The sequence below is a fragment of the Oculina patagonica genome, chromosome 14 (genome assembly GCF_052425735.1).
Source record: "Oculina patagonica isolate OP01 chromosome 14, crgOcupat, whole genome shotgun sequence".
Taxonomy (NCBI): domain Eukaryota; kingdom Metazoa; phylum Cnidaria; class Anthozoa; order Scleractinia; family Oculinidae; genus Oculina; species Oculina patagonica.
The window spans coordinates 20,614,396-20,634,053 of NC_135771.1; the positions used below are offsets into that span (position 1 = coordinate 20,614,396).

The following is a 19,658-nucleotide window of genomic DNA, read 5'->3' on the forward strand; positions in this document are numbered from 1 at the left end:
GGGGGGGGGGGGGTACTCCGACTTGTAAATGACGGGGATGAAAAAAAAATCCCTAACTCTTCCGACATTACCCCAAAAAATCCCTAGACCAAAAATAACCCCCTTAAAAATCCCTTGTCAAATTACCCCTAAATTGGTAGGAGGGGCAATAACGCTCGTGTTTGTTTATTCATCAAACCATTAATACGCCAAGGGCGTGCCAAATCACTTTAGTTTGTTTTTAATACCCAAAAAGATCCCCTATTTGAATCAAGTCACCCAAAAAAATACTTGCCAAATCTTCTTACCCAAAAAAATCCCAGAATCGAAAATTTCAAACCCCAAAAAATCCTTCGATCATCCCCGTCATTTACAAGCCGGAGTACCCCTCCTGGGCAGTAGAATTACAAGCTTATGAGAGCTGCTACACTACCAAAATAAAGCGACGCGCTCGGTTTTCGCGCCAACTACAAAACTCCCACACATCAGTCTGTTGCTTTCACGTGACGTGTGTACTTTCGCACTTTTACAAACATTTTTGTCCTTTTTTCTGATTATTTATTTAAATAGTTAACATCGTTATCAACGGCAATCTAAAATCTACCGTTTGCTAAAGAACGTAGTAATTGTTGTATTTAATGGCCATTACTACAGTGAAATCCCGATATGTAATACTTCACAACTCAAAAACGATTGTCACTAACAGGTCAACGAAACTTTGTCATTTTCTGTTCATATAATTTCTGCTCCAGTTCCGCAAGGCAAGGAACGAGACATTGTAATGTGAAATATAACTTTTAATTTTTTTAATCTTTTACCCTGACAAACAGTTTCGAGCCCATTGGAGAAGCACTTTTCTAAGACGACCTATATAACCCACTCCACTAAAAATGCCGAGAACCATCAAATGAAGAAATCGTCAAAAATCAACTAACAATTGTCTTTCCTTTTATCGACACAAATGATGCCGCATGGAAAAAGTTCAAACTGGAACGCAAGCTGGATAACAGCCTAAAATAGCTCAAGTCTACATTTCTACATGTACCGGTGGACTTCAGTTCGCTCTTCCTATCTGAGGTATTTTCGCGGAAAGTCCGGCAACTCAAATAAACCACTTAAACTGCTTTTCGCAATATTGCGGCGAACCATAGCAATCATTCCTGGTTCTTGAAAAGTCTTTGAAATTTACCGAGGCGCGAAACGATTAGTAGAAACAGATGATGCTAAACGAGAACGTAATATATCTTGACGAAAGCTACAGTTGATGCTACTAACAGAGATATTGGAACAGCAACTATCCAACTAAAGCGTTAAGACTGCCTGAAGCGTGTCTTGTCTCGGCCCCGTCTTCCTCGGTTTTTCTTCTTGCCAGGCTGCTTTCCCCCTCCCCCACGTTTTGCTCCACACTCTTTAGGCATGCGCACGTCCAAGAGGTCTTCCTCGTCACCGAAATCTTCGTTTTCTTCACGATCCTCCCGCCTTTCTGCCCTAACACCTGCGTCGCGCATCTTTTGAAGGTCTATGAATAAGAAACAGAGAAGGCAAAGGAGATTAGAATTTGTCGGACGTTTGACATTTCCGCAAGTCCTGTGCAGTGCTCTGTTAGTTTCTCCACAGCAAGTCAGGACCGAATGCAAAGGAAGTTAATCCCATGAGATCAATTTTTGTAATGGTTTCCAAATTTCCTAAGTACCCCCTCCCCACCCTAAAATTTAATTACACGAATTTTTCATATTTTTAAAGACATTTTTGAAGCGATTTATTTACACATTTCACTCGTACTTATTCAAACTAAATAACAATTGAATATCTTCTACTTTCTTCTTTTCCATAGCGATCATGTGCTTGGGCATTACGACACAGGGTGCAAAGTAGTTGAACTTTCAAGCTTGCACATCGGGCAAGCTGTAGCCAGTCGATGTACTAATCCAAGTCATTTTTACTAGCCCCCCAAAATTCTCATAAAAACAATGCTTATGATACTTCACTGGTCCGTCAGGCAAGTAAAGGGTTAATGTCAGGAGGAATTAATCAATGTTTAGGGAAATTATCATAAAATAGGACCTTCGCACTTTTAGAGTTACATTCATCGGGAAACTGTGCAAATATGAGTTTTATAGGCAAACAGCGATTTACATGCTTAAGTAAACTACTTTTGTACTTTAAGTAAATAACCGCGCGTGTGGGTTGTCGCTGTTTAAACTAGGGTTGTATTCAAGGGAAAAAATATAAAAGAAGTTAATTTCAATTTTCGTTTTGTCCATTACCGAAAACAATTCGAATTTAGACAGCTTTCTAGGTTGAATATACATTCGACAGATGTATCTTTTTGTTTCAGCTTTTGTTCATAATTGAGTTTGGTTAGTTTACGATTTCAAATAGACCGACTCTATTCAACCTTGTTTTTAGTTTAAAATACTTCTAATTGAATTTTATTTAGCTGTACTTTAGTCTACAAACTCGCCAGCTGAACTTATTCGCTTTGTTTTTGTATTGTAAGTTGACTTTGCTCAGCCTTCTTTTAATTGTACTTTGTATGATGCAATCAGGTTTAGCGTTAGTATATAAAGAGTGCTGTTATCACTGTTAAGTCGATTTTACATCTCGTGGAGTTACATAGAAGATTTACGCCGAGACGAAGAATAAACCTGTGAAGTCCAAGTTCTTGTGTCCTGATTCCAGTGTAGCAGATCCCTCGGTACTTTGGAGCCCGTGACAAGTTCCTCTCTCGCAGCAAGCGTGGTTGCTCTGAGCTATCCCCAGTTCAGTTCGTTCAGTCCAATTAGTCGACAGTTTCAGCCGAAGAAAGGCCTCTCATCGCCCGTTCCCCGTTGAAGAGTTTTGAGCAACAAATCCCGTGTCACAGACGCAAAACCCATTGTCCCAGTAGTGGACAAAATCCGTTGTCACAGTGTTAGGAGAATCAGTGTAGCTGCATCTGGAATATCTAAGGACAAGCAAGAACGAAGAATCCCCAACGAGTTCAATGGTTGGAACACACGAGATGTAAATCCCTTGGAGCGCCGAGTAAACAAAGACAGAGTCGCCCAAGTACGTGAGTAAGCGAAGTTTTATTTCTAATTTATGAAGTCCGTCAAGAAAGTCATTTCGAAGAAATTACATAGATACAATTTACGAAGTAGACCTAAGCAATTATACGTATATAAACGACCCGGAGTTCCTAAGGTCAACACAAGCGTTCAGTGCGATTTATCCGAAGAAGAGAATTGTGAACTTTCAAAGGAACTGCCGTTCGCTTTAAGCTACGGTGACCTCTTAAGTTCCACACCCGAAGTCTATCGCAGTGAATCACAGCCTGAGAGCTCCCGCCAGAGATCCACAGCATTTTCCAGTCCAGGTCCATCCAATAGAACCGATCGAGAAGCATTAGATATCAGCCTGGACCCGCCTAACGAAGGACAGTTCATTGTTCAACCGAATACTCCAGTTCAGCGATTTTCTTGCGTTCCGCGTGAAGGCAGCGCAAGCAGTTCATTAGAAGATTTCTCGCCGATCGACTCTAGACGACTCCGAAGCAGGCCGCTTGTCACTTTAGAAGTCGAGGAGATCTGCGAACACAACGAAGAACAACGCCCAGAAACAAGCTTCGCTGACCAAAGCAACCCGATAACCCCGAGCGCTCATCAGCGAGTGACAGAACACGAAAACTACAAAAGACCGAAACAAAATAAACCAAGAACTCGCAGCGAAACTGTTTCCAGCGACGAATCAGACAGCGAGCGAGAAGATTCAGAAAGTAGCGAGGACGAAGAAGATAACTCAAACAATAAAAAAATAAGCGTAGAAAAAGAAAAAGAAAACAGAGCACACAAAAAGGACCAACTTATGGAATCAGCCACCATGGAAGCAGCGGCATTAAGAGAAATACAGGATCAGATGGCTATCCTTCAACGCCAGTTAAATTTGCAACACCAGCAAACAGCCAGCGCCTTAGAGCAAGCCCCACTTCCCGAGACAGTCAATACACGAAGACCTCCACCATTCCACGGATATGACTCCGAAGATATTAATCGATGGCTGGATAAGATTGAAAACTACCTTAAACTTCGCCGAATTGATCTGGCCAGTCCAACAGCACAAGCAGAGTTAGTCATGAATCTAGCCGGACCTGCAGAAGATTTTTATTACGCCTTGCCTACTGATCAGAAGTCGACGTACGCCGAATTACGGGATTCTCTGAGGGAGCGATTCGCCAATGATAATCAAAGCTGGATTATCTGGCAAGCTGTTTGCACACGCCAGCAAGGCCCGAAAGAACTGTTGGACACTTATTTAACCGATTTGACGAACAAGTTTCGCAGGTTAAACATTTCAGACGCAGATAAGATGCGCTATTTCGTCCAAGGATTGCGGCCTGATGTTCGGAAAACCGTATTGTTAAGACAACCAAAAACATTCCGAGAAGCAGAGGAAATGGCACGGTTAGCATGCTCCGTGGAAACAACGATGAGTAGTGCTCCTGATGGTCAAATGACGGCGCAGTTGAACAACTTGTCGCAAGCCATAACCTTGCTTGCTTCTGGCGCCAATAAGACCAGCCCGCAGACTCCGTCCTTAGAAGACAAGAAACTTTTGAGTGTTATTGACAGAAATAACATTGCCCTGGCGGAACTAACTGCATCTCTGGGAAAACTGACCAATTCCGAAGCTTCAGCGGCCAAGGATCATTCGCCAGCGAACGTGGCTTATTTGAACCAGCAACCCTCGACACTGCAAGATAAAATAGACGAACTCGTAAGAAGCGCCACAAGGCAACAACAAGATACTGCCATAGCAGCCTACTCCGCAGAAAATCAAGAGTCCCGTATACTTCGCAAGGAGATGAAAGAACTTCAAGAAAGCCTTCTTAGCATAAAGCAAGATCTCGATCAACGGGTTATTGGGAATTCCACAGATGTAAACACATCCAGAGTACCAACAAGCAAGCCACCAGCAGTCGCCGCTCTTAATGATACCTTAACCAGAAATACCGGCAACGCGAGCGGAATGAGAGACGAAATGCAGCAATTAAAGGATATGATAAAGGAACTAGGCCGTGAAGTTTACGCCAGAATACCAGTCCTTACCGAAACGGAGCCATATGGTAATACAAATAGCATAGCCGCGTTTTCTGAAACCAACAGAAGTGGGGCACCAGAGTTTACCGAAGAAATTCGCCGTATGGAGAACACTTTCAGAAGCGAATTAGAAAGTCTATACCGACGAGTTGACAACCGAATAAACAGCCTTGTCCACAGAAACCAAATCAGTCGCCCAGAGCTAGCAGACAGCAGAATACGCAACAGACAGTCTAATCCAGTGTGTTACAAGTGTGGACGCGTTGGCCATATTCAGTACAACTGTTACTATTATTACCGGCCAGAAGACCCATACCAGAATAAAGGAGAGAGACAAGACTACCGTGCATATTATAATCAAGAGGGAAATCCGCAGCAGGAACTTCAGAGCTCAGCAAGTTTACTCGCACTAGACGCGCAGTACGCCCGTCACGTTCAAGACTACCATCACAAGCCAGAGAGCCCGAGATCAGAAGCGCAAACGTCCCGCCAGCCAGTGCGCACTTACAGCCTCACTTTTGAAGGAGAAGAAAACTCCTCAGATCAGGTGATTGCCGCCCTACCTAAGCAAGAAAAACGAACAGCCAAGAAGCAGATGTGAATATCCCAGGTATAAATCAGAAAGTGAAGTCGGCAGTAACCAATGAGCAGCAAAGTCAAATTATGCCAAAGCAAGGACAGTCACACAAGAGAACTCGCCGAGAAACGAACTCATCAGTTCAGCCAAGCAATGTCCTTTTGTTACGTGGGAAAGATGCCAACCTTAAGGCCAGTGACCTAACCACAGCAGGCAAAATAGCAGGTCAAGACGTTCAATTACTCGTGGACACTGGTGCGTGTGTATCAGCCATTGACGAACTGTTCTTTACGAAGATTAATGGTCAGTTCCCGCTTAAGTTGAGCGATGGTTCCTTATCGTCAGTGCAGACATTCAATGGCGATACCGTACCGGTACTGGGCAAGATTACTGTTCCTTTACAGTTGAATGGACATGAGTATTCCTGTGAGTTTCATGTTATGCAGAGCCTCGCCTACGATGCAATTCTTGGTCGTGACTTCCTACAAAAGAACGGAGCCCTGATTAATCTGGTAGACAGTACTATATGCTTTTCAACAGCAACACATCCTGGAAAACATACCAGTGCAACGTCAGTACCAGTTATGGGAAGCTTCCTTGCTCAACAGAAGAAGCTGAAAGAAAAGACGACCGTAGCCACTCAAGTTGTTCCTGCATATTCCCCGAAGAGCACCCAACCTCACTGCAAATTGGCCCAGCGAAGTCAAAAGTACAAAGATATAGGATTTCAACAGCCACTCCTACTTCTGATGCTTGTTGTACTGTACCTGCTCACAGCTTCAAGCACGTCGCACACGAAGGGCACCGCCAACCCCGTTGTTCAGAAAATGCCAAAGTTCGTCCAAAAAGCCCCAGATAATAAGATTCAAGATGGTCGCGTACGCGTATTCTGTACTCAAGTCAGTCAAGTATATCGTAGAGACAAGGATCCAGATTCGGAAATTGACATACACGAAATAAAGCCGCAGAGAATAAAAGTATTGACGTCAGCTGAACCATTCAAGGAAACAGATTTAAATACTCAGGAGAGCCCGTTAACCGTTGACCAGGAATTACGCGAAGATGAAAGGAGAGAAGTCTTTACAACTTGGAAATAATGACTGAAGTACCACAGTATTGAGTCATACAGACAAGGAACTTTAAAGGAAAATGTTGACATTTTAAGTAATGAAGGTGTTTAAGTAGCATCAAGAAAACAGTGTCTTGGCGAAGATAAACGTAATGCAAAGAAGTTGATATCAGAGATTTAAAAGTTAGGGGAAAGTGTGATGATACATGATTAGGAATTTTTTTTAGAGCGTTTTAAGGCTAGTATCACAGTCATAGTAAATTTGAGTTCTAGGTGCCTTTTGCTTTTGCTCGACCAGGAGGTCTCGATTTAAAGGTGGGAGGAATGTCAGGAGGAATTAATCAATGTTTAGGGAAATTATCATAAAATAGGACCTTCGCACTTTTAGAGTTACATTCATCGGGAAACTGTGCAAATATGAGTTTTATAGGCAAACAGCGATTTACATGCTTAAGTAAACTACTTTTGTACTTTAAGTAAATAACCGCGCGTGTGGGTTGTCGCTGTTTAAACTAGGGTTGTATTCAAGGGAAAAAATATAAAAGAAGTTAATTTCAATTTTCGTTTTGTCCATTACCGAAAACAATTCGAATTTAGACAGCTTTCTAGGTTGAATATACATTCGACAGATGTATCTTTTTGTTTCAGCTTTTGTTCATAATTGAGTTTGGTTAGTTTACGATTTCAAATAGACCGACTCTATTCAACCTTGTTTTTAGTTTAAAATACTTCTAATTGAATTTTATTTAGCTGTACTTTAGTCTACAAACTCGCCAGCTGAACTTATTCGCTTTGCTTTTGTATTGTAAGTTGACTTTGCTCAGCCTTCTTTTAATTGTACTTTGTATGATGCAATCAGGTTTAGCGTTAGTATATAAAGAGTGCTGTTATCACTGTTAAGTCGATTTTACATCTCGTGGAGTTACATAGAAGATTTACGCCGAGACGAAGAATAAACCTGTGAAGTCCAAGTTCTTGTGTCCTGATTCCAGTGTAGCAGATCCCTCGGTACTTTGGAGCCCGTGACAAGTTCCTCTCTCGCAGCAAGCGTGGTTGCTCTGAGCTATCCCCAGTTCAGTTCGTTCAGTCCAATTAGTCGACAGTTTCAGCCGAAGAAAGGCCTCTCATCGCCCGTTCCCCGTTGAAGAGTTTTGAGCAACAAATCCCGTGTCACAGACGCAAAACCCATTGTCCCAGTAGTGGACAAAACCCGTTGTCACATTAAGCCCACTAGCCCGTACGCAAAATTCACTAGCCCGCAGGCTAGCGGACACTAACTTCTTTTCAAGCTGTGACATTATTTTTTCAAATATCCCTAATCCCCTGTCTTGATAAACCACCAAATTCTCCGAACTAATACCAGGGCAAATCCATATAGTATTAGTAATGAGAATTAATATTTCAAACATACCTTGTTTCACAATTTTCTGCACTTCCTTGATGGTCGCTCCTAGAGCCTCGACTTCACGCGTCAAACGGACCGTATCACCCCACCTACAACGCGACTCGATATCCCGGATGCACTCTCCAACGCGTGCTCCTACATGGTCTAGCCGCTGTAAATCAAGGCCAAAATCATGCGAACCGAGCCTGCTCTGCCCAGACAAAGTATTTAGCTCATCGCGTAGCTCCTTCTCCGCCACGAAGAGAGGCCATATCTTCCTGAGATAGAGCTGCTTGTACGCGTTAAATTCCTCCAGCATCCGCCAGTGAGCGCTTGCATAACGTATGTGCCATTCGTAATTCTCGTTAGGTTTGTCGCTGAAGTGGACGCTGCACACGCTGCAAGCTGAGTTGTCCACCTTGAACCTCTCAAAGTGAGCCTCAGCTGAATGAGCTGGCTGCTGTTGAACTTCGCCGTCTCGTGGCGAGGATTTAGGAGTTGTGTGCCTGATTTGACGGTACCAGCGCTGGATTTTGACGGCAGCTTCCTCTCGCTCTGTCTCTAGAGCACGCTCCTTCTTCTGCTCTTCCAGGTAACCGATCGGCATCTGAAACTCCGATGGTGAGTAAATATCCACGGGCGGCTCACTTGCGGTGACAGGCGCCTGAGGATGCCACAGAGCCGACCCAGCGGTGAACACCTGCGTGAAGGAATTTGCATTTACTTCGGCGGTCAACAACTGACGGTCACACCAACGAACGGAAAACAGGCTTTCATCTCTCTCAGACAGAAATGTTTGTAGTGCAAAAACTACGTCTTTAACACGCTCGGCGCAACGCAGCGCCTCTAACACCTTCCGTACTCGACGTGGCAGAAACGCGTGCACGGTGACGCCACGTAGAGATTCGATGAGACGTCCAAATGGAGCCGGTGGAATCCCTCTGCCATAGTTACACAGCATGGTCAAGGTCAGGACTAAGATTCTCTCTGATTCACCAGACAGCACACGATCCATTGCATTGGGACTAAAAGCACTGTTGATCAAGTTGAAGCGACGGCTGACTTGCCCCGACACGAGCTGGACCATGTACTCGAGTAACCGCTGAACTTGACGGATCCCTTTGAAAGAAGGCAGTCCCGTGGCGGTGGCTTCAACGATACTGCACAAGGTAGGGAACCTGTCTGTGCCGTGCAGTATGTCCCAGACGTTGATCAGACCAAGGTAGCTCTCTGGAAGGCAGATAGGAAACTCGTAGTCGTTGAACAAACGCGCAAAAAGTGCCAGACAAGCGATCACCTGGTGTTCAAAGATGGCGCTGATGTTAGCGAGTGAAGGCATAGGAATGGAGGACCTCGATGCAATCAAACGGACGAATCGTCGAATAACAAAGGAAGCAGAGTTCAAAACATCGCCATACACGTGAAGTACACGCCTGCCTTCTTCCAAGAGTCGGAAAAGGCTGTGGAAGCCTCCGTGTTGTCTGTCTGGGAGCATTCCATCGCACGGCACATTTCTTCCTGCAAAGGCCTTTTCTTCAACGCTGAGTCGCTCTAAAACCTTGTTAGTGTGTCCAACAAGGTGAAGGATTCGTGAAACTTCAATAAATCTGTCAGAGTTCTGCCATCGGTGAATGTCCTTTGTATTCCTCCATAAGTAATCGGCGTATCTCGTCAACCGCTCTCTGACTGGGCCGTTCTTACGTAGAACGCGGAAGTGCTCTTTGCAGAGAAAAGAAGCATGCAGGCCGATTTTGGGAAAGAGCAAATCGTAAAACTGTCGACAAGCTTGAAAGTCCCTTATAGCATTAGTGAGCAGCTTTTGTGAAAACTGCCTTTGAGGATCGAAGCGACCAATGGCGTCAAGGAACGACTGCACAAGAGCATTAACATGCATTTGATGACACAGGGAGTCGAAAAGATCTTGAAACAGATCCTCTGAAAATGGTACATGGGTAAGCTTACAATGTCCTGGAGTGCAGCTTAAACCCACAAGAGGCCTTCTACAAATGCGTTGACAACTTGCATTTGATTCTACACTTTGGCAAATGTTCTGCGCTAACTTACAAGCCAAGCCGCACAGGTAGCTTGAAATACGCCACCGTGCTGTTCCCACATCAAGCACCACCTTATCAACTTTGACTTCAGCTGGGCTGTAAGGAACAGACGAGATGAACAGGCCGCCGCTCTTAATGAAAGCGCATCTAACATCTGACTTATCTCCCTTGAAAACACCAAAGTGCGTCTCGCACATTTCCACTTTTTGAAGCTCAGCCACGCTGTTTTGAGGCTTGTTCAGCGCCATAATAAGACTGAATAACCTATCCAAGCCTCCAAGAAACACACCAGGAAAATCACAGACATCACCGCGTGAAACGTCTCCCTTTAAAATGGCGAAAAGCGCCAGACACGCATGTACTTCCCCGCAAATATTGTTCACTTTGCGAAACAGTTCTCGAGCACTTTCGGCGTCTTCTTCATCTTCATTTAGCCTTGCTAAAATCAGGAGGCATTGTGCCTGACCATTTTCGTCATCGCCGTCTTCAAACAGCTCCAAAGCTTTTTCGGTCGGGCCCTCAATTAAGTCACGACGCTCATCAGTGGAAGCATGCGTTTTAACGCAGCGAGCGGCGGAGAGGAAGCATTCGGCCGCAAAGCTCTTACTGTGCACAAACTTGGCTGCCTCGATGAATCTGCCATTCTTTCTCAAGAGGTTTCCAGCATCCTTGTACCTGCCTTCCTCTAACAGAGCCTCCATAGCTTCTTGTACGCAGTCGTGATTCTCCAGGAAAAGAATTCGATCGTTGGCTGATGGCAGTCGCTCAAGAACTGAGACCATTTCATCAACGCGACCGCAACTAAGAAATCAGTAAGAAAAGAAATCACTCAATAAAACGTAATATCACAGGGAGGGGGAAGGAGGGGAGGGTACTCAGGTATAACAGTGATGGGGAAGTGTGAATGAAGCAAAATTTTTCAACCCCCAAAAGTTCCATTACGTTAAAACGCAACCCAAAAAAGTCCCATCGGTTTACGTAAAATCAAGAATGATAGGTACAATTTCATCTACCCCCCAAAGAGTCCTTGACGAAATCAATCTTTATACATTTGTCACTGACTAGAAAATTGTTAACAAACCTTTGGACGTTTCGGACGCGTGGCGAAATGAAATAATACTAGTACAACAGTGCACAATCTACTGAAACTTGGGTATTTTTGTTTTTCTTTTTTACTGCAGCGTTCTTCAGCCAAAACTAAATGCTGTCTATTGCTTCCATTTTAACTTACGAATACCGCAGTTCGCGACTGAAGTTTCCTAAGTGTGATTAATAACTGAGAGAAAGTATTTTGAAGCACTAGTTAAACATTTGTGGGATTCCTACAAAGCGGTTCTCCCATGAGAAGAACAAAGTAATCACAAGAAACGCTCAAGGTCATTGCCCTGTATTGCATTGCGCATCCTTACTGCGCAGAATTTTCCGCGTAATAAGCGCGCGCGAGCGCGCGCACATAAACAAAATGGCGGCTTCTTTCTATGTGGCTTAGTCCGCGAGAGAAGTAAATTGTCGCTTTCTCGTAAACGAGTCTGGTGACCTATCATTTTTTCTCATATTTTGGGTGTAGCGATCAAATTCTTTCTGTAAAATGAAAACAGATCAATTCTTGTGTTTGAAAAATAAATTATCGCTAAAAACGTGTACTTTGCTAGTACTCGCAGAGGAATTTTAAAGGAATTATATGGAACATACAAGGTCTTCCTGCTCCTAAACGAATCTGGTGACCCCCCTTTTTTATTTCAAAATTTAAGTTCCCTTAAAGTAATAAACCAGTAGGCGAAGTTTGGTTAAAAAATTGTGTTCAGTTCTATTTCAGGGCAATGACCTTAACAAAAAACACGCAATGAACCTGTCAGAACTCGATACAAGCGATGCACTTGGTGTCAAAACTCCGGGAAAACGCGTCTAAGCCAAGTGATGATTGGTTTTCGTTTTGCTCCTGACTGATAGAAGAAAAAATATATCCAACAACCCAGCATGTTTGCTCGACCAATCACGAAACGTTTTAAAAATCACTACAGCAGTTCAACCAACGAAGTGGCGTTTTATAACTCACCTAAAGTGTTCCTCTGCCAACTGATGACACAGTCGCTCCACAGTTCGGGACTCCTTGGGAGAGCGGATCCCTCCCTTGCTGGCATCAGTTCCTACAAGACTCTTGTAGCGCTGTAAGGTGTCGATAGCCTCTTTGTACAGGTTGCCTTGACACAACACTTCCACTGCCTGGTGATAATCATTGATCATCTCGTAACACTCGCTGGCTTCCAAGTAATGGCGCTCCTTTCTTAACTGCTTCGCGGCGTCTTCAAACTGTTGAAAACGCAAAAAAAACAAAGTCATGACGACTTGATTGAGAAAGTTTAAAAGACGTGATCTGAACAATACACAACTTGGGAAAATTGTATTTTTACCGGTAAATAAAATTAATGAGGACGACATTGTCTGATAGATCAAAATGGCATGAAGTCTCTACTTGGGCATACTGTACAAAAATTAGGGAAACCAAAGAAAGGCAGGAATGTAATAGAGAACGATCCATATCAGCTAGGAGACACGAAATATGTTGTTAAAGTTTCCCCCCCCCCCCCCTACCGCTTTTTTCGACTTTTTTGCTTGTTTACAAGCAAAAGGAAGGAAAATAGCGGTTAAGTTGGGTAATCTCGAACTACATTCTTGTTAACTCTCAAGGGACTGTTTTAATTTCTCAAGGGAATACTTTCCGCTGTGGGTGATCAAAGCGCGTGACTTGTAAAGTGTCACTCTTTAGTTGTGCTTCAGCACTTCCGTTCTTGTAGAAAAAACGTGACTTATCAAATTTACAAACGTTATATAACAACTAAAAACGCGAGTAGCCCAAATCTTACGTGACATAACCAATTAAGAATGTGAGGAGTTCAGCGCTCGAAGGCAGCGAAGTTTAAAACGATTAAGAACGCAATTTGTACTGGTACAAGTCTTTAGGCGCTAATATTAATTGCCAACGAGAAAGGCGAGCGAAAACGCGAGCCTGTCTCGGCGGCAGTATATAGAGCCGTGCGTAGTGTGAGGCAAAGTGTGAGGGCTATGCAGACTTTGACCATATTAGGATGTAGGCGGAAGTTGTCGAAAACACAATTTCCGATGTTTTTAGCCAATCCGTTCAGCAGAATCTGTTCAGCACGTGCACACTTTGCTGTAGTTTGGCCAATCAGCGCGCTACTAATTTGTTTAGCACGTGCATGATGCATTGGCAACTAAAATCCCCAGACAAGATGCGTGTCAGATAACAGAGAGGTTTCAAATCTGTTCGCTTCAAAAAGCCAAAATTCCCGAACTAGAGATTGAAATACGAAAGAAACTTGAATTAAACTTTGTTTAGAATTTAATTTCATTTAAGATAAAGGCAAGAAATGCATTACAAAGCTTTAAAATTTCCAAAGCTTCGAAAATTTCGAAGTCATACAAATTTGCATGCGTAATTAAGTTAGGTCTGGCTATGAAAACAACACGGAAACGAATTTGGTGTCGTGGATTTTATCGATTAGAAGAGAGCTATTTAGAGGTTTTTTTCGTTTCTCGAATTTATAAAATAAATGCCCTATACTTCATTTTTTTACTGGAGTGTCTAGCTTTTTTTTTCTCGGACGACCGGGCCTTGAATTTTCCTTAAAGCTGTCTCAACAACAACAGTTTTACGTGACATTTGAGACGTCACGCATTGCGCGTGATGAATTATTCTCGGAACGGTGGTAGTAAAATAAAATAAACTTGTTCCATCTTTGGCCACAAAGATGAAACCTCAAATTTGTTGGATACTTGCGTGTTGAGTGGATTTAACTGCAGTGTGGAAAGTTTAAAATGATTTGTTTTGGCAAATCTTTGTAAAAGTTTGCTTTTTCAGTTCGTAATTTATTTTCCGAGTTCAGTGGGTCATAGCAACTTTGATTAAGACCTTTAGGACTTAAAAAAAGGTAAAACAGCAGCGATAGCGGCATCGAACAACAATGGCTTGAAACTCTCAAAAACATGGAGTTTAGAAGATTTCTCATTGAATCTTCACTACTTTCACGGCATTATTTTAGAACTTTTCCCTCATTTAGCCTTCACAAAATCGCATTTTATTCCAGAAACATTCAAGATTTTCAAAGAAAACACCCAATGTTTATTGATCGGACCAAAATCATAATGCGTACTTTCAGCCAAACATTTACAATTATCTTCCCTTCTTCTCTCGATCTCCCGTTGTACTCGTTGGCATTTCTACCGATAGGTACCACTAGTTTAACCTAAAACGATTAACAACGCAAATTTGTACTGGTACAAGTCTTTCACACACTAAAACGTTGCTAATAGTTAACCAAAGGGAACTCATTTCGTGACAATTGATTATTTCTGCTGAGTTGCACAATTTAGAATTGCAACATTCAATGCAGGTGTGAAGTGATATTTACAAGTTTTTTTGTAGCCTGTTGTGAAATTACTTCCGGTGGAGGCAGTAAACACTAAAAGTTTTTGCTTCTGTTCAGAAGTTAATGCATCGCCATTAGAAAAAAAACCAGCAACTGTTTTACTGGAAATGAAGTCGTTAGAAATGGCATGTGTAGCCGTAAGGTAAAGAATAACGCGAGGAGAAGCGGCTTTTGGTAATATCCGAACGAAAATTTACTTCTCAATGTGGGGTTAAGATTGCGTGACGAGACAAAAGGTAACTCTGTCGTGCGTAACCTTTATCGGGAACCCTGCATTAAGCCGAGTAGAAATCTTTCTAACAGGAAACAACTATTTCGATTAAAGGCAAGCGTTAAAGTTTACCATTTTTAACCAAGCCAAAGTATATGAGTCGCAAAGCGCACAGCCGTCGCGAATGACAAATACAGCATTTCCTCCGCGAAAATAAAAAAAATGCTTGAACTGAAAGACGTTTGAATTCTTCCATGATATGTTGGAACAACAATGCCCAGGAAAAACCTTCTACTCATACTAACTTCATGCAAAAAAGTCGATATCTCGAAGAGATCTTTGATTTATGTAAGATCTAAAAGCCCCTCCTCTCCTCTTTATTAAACCACTCTCCATCTAGTGGTCTTAAAATAAATAAGCACTCCCCCTCCCTCCAGAGCTTAATATGGCGTTTACGGTACGTAATGTTCAAAATTAGGTGGGAAATTTCCGCCCCCCAAAATGGTACAGAAACTTGATTTGAAGTAACGAATTTCAATGTAGATTAACTTAACTTGTCCACTAACCTTTCCTAATTTCTTGTTTAGTTTGGCCAACAGGAGTCTCTCTCGTGCATTATGCAGACACTTGGCTCCCTCATCCAACATGGCGCACTGTAAAAACTGATCGGCAGCTCTCAAGAACTGTGTTCTCATCACCTTGGGGTTTCCTTTCAGTTTACTTGCCTCAGCAGCCTGCAGCTGGGCTTGACTCTTCCTCACCATCAGTTTATCACCGGCCATTGTAAAGCACTTCACTGCCACCTCCCATAGCTCCTTGTTGTAAAAATAATGCCCCTGTTGGCACCATTCTGCTTCAGTCGATCTTTCCACGAACATACTGGTCAGCTGTTCCGTCTCGTTGGCTTCACCTGACATGCGTATCACGCGAACGAGGCTCAGCTTCTGGAAGTACTCAAACACTGGTGCCCGGGCTTCCTCGTCTTCATCAAAGAACCAAACGTTGACCCTGGCTCGAGTAATGGCCGTGTACAGGAACTTAAACTCGGAGTTGAGAACCTTGTGTCTGTCGGGGTCAAACTCCAGGGGGCGTGATGTCATTTCCAGGTCCTCTTCTGCAAGTTCTACGAGCCCTGACGTGTTGGGGACCTTCCCGTCTGACAGTTCCTTCATGAATGTAGTCACAACTCGCCACTCCTTCTTAGCCTACATGCAAAACAGATTATCAGAGTTATCGCTTAATTAGACTTTAATTTCTACCAACTAGCTTACTGGATGCATGTGCATGGCATCATGGAGTCTGCCGCAAATTTAGCTGTCTTCATTGTAAAGAATTTAATCGGAAAGCGAACCGTATTTGGGACAGAATTGCTGTTTATACGGTCAATTGCAGTCATATCAGTCATTCACCTGAAGAAAGAATCTAACACACCGCTGGCGACGCACTAGACGCTTTTAAATTTTTTTAAAGGTAAGCCACAAGTCACCCTAGTTACACAGCACATCAAACACGCAATTAGTGTGCATTTTCCTTTGTCAAATACAACAAGCATTCACCTACGCTTGCCTTGTTCCTGCTAGAATGATAATTTGGCATGACGTCACTAGAAAGAACGGCTGGGAGGCCCCCACGTGACCCAAAGCAAATTGACAGTGCAGCGTAAGAAGGGGGCCTCCCGTCTCGCTTGTCTATGAAACAAGTCTTGCTACGTCGTGCAGGACGGCAATAAATCGATGAAACAGAGTCAAACGAAGATAACTAAGACTGCTACAAACACTGGTTGAAATGTATTTCTTTCAGTTTGCAGAGTTTGGCATGTACAGTCTTCCTCGCAGCCGTTATTTTGGGTCATCACGTAAGATGAAGAGGATCGTCACTCAGTACATACTGGTCAGCTGTTCCGTCTCGTTGGCTTCACCTGACATGCGTATCACGCGAACGAGGCTCAGCTTCTGGAAGTACTCAAACACTGGTGCCCGGGCTTCCTCGTCTTCATCAAAGAACCAAACGTTGACCCTGGCTCGAGTAATGGCCGTGTACAGGAACTTAAACTCGGAGTTGAGAACCTTGTGTCTGTCGGGGTCAAACTCCAGGGGGCGTGATGTCATTTCCAGGTCCCACTCAGAGCACCCACTCAGTAACGAGGAATGCCTTCACATTTTAGAGCAGTGCGCCAAGGGCAAATGCCCTGGTAGCGATGGACTTTCAGTAGAGTTCTATCTACGCTTTTGGTCGATGCTGGGTGAAGAGTTGGTACAAAGTCTAAACTACGGATTCGAACATCAACATTTGAATATAACGCAAAAACAAGGAATTATCAAAGTAATACCAAAAAAACGTAAGGACAAACTATATCTTGAAAACTGGAGACCGCTGACACTACTTAATGTCGATTACAAAATTGCAACTAAAGCCATAGCTCATAGGATTTCAAACGTTCTTCCCAAAATAATCAACGATGATCAAACCGGATACGTTAAAGAGCGTTATATTGGTCAAAACATTAGGCTCATTATGGATATTATGAAAGTAACTGAATTAGAAAACATCCCTGGGCTGGCTATATTCATTGACTTTAAGAAAGCCTTCGACACGGTCGACTGGAATTTTCTTCACAAGACCCTACAAGCTTTTAACTTCGGTCCATGCATTCAAAAGTGGATAAAAACCTTTTACACGGATTGCTCCAGTTGCTTCATAAACAACGGATATGCGTCTGACTTTTTCATGCCTGAGAGAGGCGTTCGTCAAGGCTGTCCACTCTCGGGTATTTTATTTGTCCTATGCGCTGAAATCCTAGCCAATGCAATAAGAACTGATAAAACTATTCAAGGAATTAATATACACAACAAAGAATTTAAGCTTTCTCAATATGCCGATGACACAACTGCCTTTGTCTCTGACCTAAAATCTGCAAATAATTTGTTCCAATTATTGTCAAACTTCCAGGAATGTTCAGGCCTAGAGATTAATAAAAGCAAAACTGAAGGTATGTGGTTGGGCGCGAACAGAAACAATACAACAGAGCCCCTTGGAATAGCTTGGCCTTCCAACTCAATACTCGCATTAGGTATTCATTTTTCACATGATGATGAAGTTGCATATAAGAAAAACTTCGAACAAAAACTGAATTCAATGAAAAGCCTTCTCAACTTATGGTATCCTAGAAACCTCACTTTATATGGCCGTATAACGATTCTAAAATCTCTCGCAATCTCTAAACTTGTATATAATACATCAGTGCTCACCTTTCCTTCGAAATTTGTCAACATGGTAAATCAAGCAATTACCCAATTTGTGTGGAACAAGAAAGTTAAAATAAAACAAAAGACTATGATCGGCCCGAGAGAAAAAGGTGGACTAGATATGCCTGATTTTGAAATAATCAACGATGCACTTAAAGTTTCCTGGATAAAAAGACTCAACGACAGTAATGAGACTTCAAGTTGGAGCTACATACCATTAAGCTACCTAAGGGATGTCGGAGGCTTGTTTCTACTTCAATGTAATTTTGACTTAAAAGCACTTAAAATTGAAATACCACTTGCTTTTTACTCGGAAGCTCTCTACGCTTGGGAAAAAATAAATTATTTTTCTCCTAACACCAAAGAACAAGTTTTGAATGAAATTATTTGGAACAATCGCTTCATTAAAGTTGGTGGTGTTTCTGTTTATTACAAAAAATGGCATGAAGCCGGAGTCATTAAAATCAAAGACATTTTCCAAAACAATGCTTTTCTATCTTTTCCTGAGTTCTGCTCTAGATTTAAAATCAAAGCTAACTTTCTTACGTATCATGGATTATGCCACTCAATCCCTAGACAATGGGTTAATATCCTAAAAGGAAATATCCAGGCGCCTTTGGATGGTAAAGATAACAATAGAATACCTTTGAATAAGCTCTCTTGCAAATCGGCTACACGATTCTTTGTCAAAAAAAAGTTTGTAACACCTACTGCCGAAAAAAGGATGGTAAAAGCAAATTTGAATGAAAAAACAATACAACTCATATATAGCCTTCCTTTCAAAGTTACTAAGGACACCAGACTTGCCATCTTTCAATTTAAAATTATACATCACATTCTGCCAACAAACTCAACACTTTTTAGAGACGCACTTAAAGAAACCGATAAATGTCACCTATGCTCTGAAAGACAAACACTAGCTCATCTTTTCGCTTCCTGTTCAAAAGTTAAGAGCTTTTGGTCTCATTTTACTAATTGGTGGAATTTCAAAAACTCCGAGCCAATAACTCTTGATGAAAACATGATCATTTACGGTGTTGCCAATGACTTCTCTCGTCGACTTGGTTTAAACCTCTGCTTGATTATCGCAAAACATTACATTTACACTGCCTCCAGAAAAGAAGAAGAGTACTACTGGGAAGCTTTCATGGCCGTTCTTGAAAGTAAAATTCAGATAGAGATGCATAAATCTAAGAAACAGATACAGTTGTAATCCGTAACAACAACTATAGAAATAAGTATATATAGAAATAAACATATATAGAAATAATAGATATAATAACAACAACAAAAGTAGGCACCCAGGTTTCCTGTTCTCTGTAATATATTCTTTTTTATTTAGTTTTTTGCATGCCCTTTGTGTAACGTAAATTATTCTCTGTAAGTAAGCTATGTATTGTAGTGTATTGTAATTGTAAGTAAGCTATGTATTGTAATGTATTGTAAGTCAGTGTTAATCAATAAACTGCTTTATCTAAAAAAAAAAAAAAAAAAAAAAAAAAAAAAAAAAGAGGATCGTCACGCAACACTCGAGAGGGTCGTTGTGTGACGATCCAATTAACAGGCCGCCTGATGTAGGTTGGCCGTTAAACTGCTTTTCACTCACCTGAGAA

General features: G+C 42.2%; 1 protein-coding gene across 1 annotated transcript; it reads right to left on the reverse strand.

Moving 5' to 3' along the window:
* Positions 1-518: 518 nt before the first annotated feature.
* LOC144638797 (TPR and ankyrin repeat-containing protein 1-like) lies at positions 519-16,122 on the reverse strand. The gene is made up of 4 exons (XM_078498055.1): positions 15,367-16,122; positions 12,198-12,451; positions 8,115-10,942; positions 519-1,498 (listed from the first exon to the last, which is right to left on the reverse strand). Exons 1-4 carry the CDS (start codon positions 15,970-15,972, stop codon positions 1,290-1,292), a joined length of 3,897 nt encoding a protein of 1,298 aa, XP_078354181.1. The 5' UTR covers positions 15,973-16,122; the 3' UTR covers positions 519-1,289.
* Between the last annotated feature and the right edge of the window lie 3,536 nt (positions 16,123-19,658).

Bases quoted from the DNA above. Each gene is read 5' to 3' on its own strand.
- LOC144638797 (XM_078498055.1), bottom strand. From the start codon at position 15,972: ATGAAGGAACTGTCAGACGGGAAGGTCCCCAACACGTCAGGGCTCGTA. The intron at 12,452-15,366 runs GTTAGTGGACAA...CGTTTTCAACAG, and splicing joins TAAACAAGAAATTAGGAAAG to TTTGAAGACGCCGCGAAGCA. The intron at 1,499-8,114 runs GTATGTTTGAAA...TCTTATTCATAG, and splicing joins GCAGAAAATTGTGAAACAAG to ACCTTCAAAAGATGCGCGAC.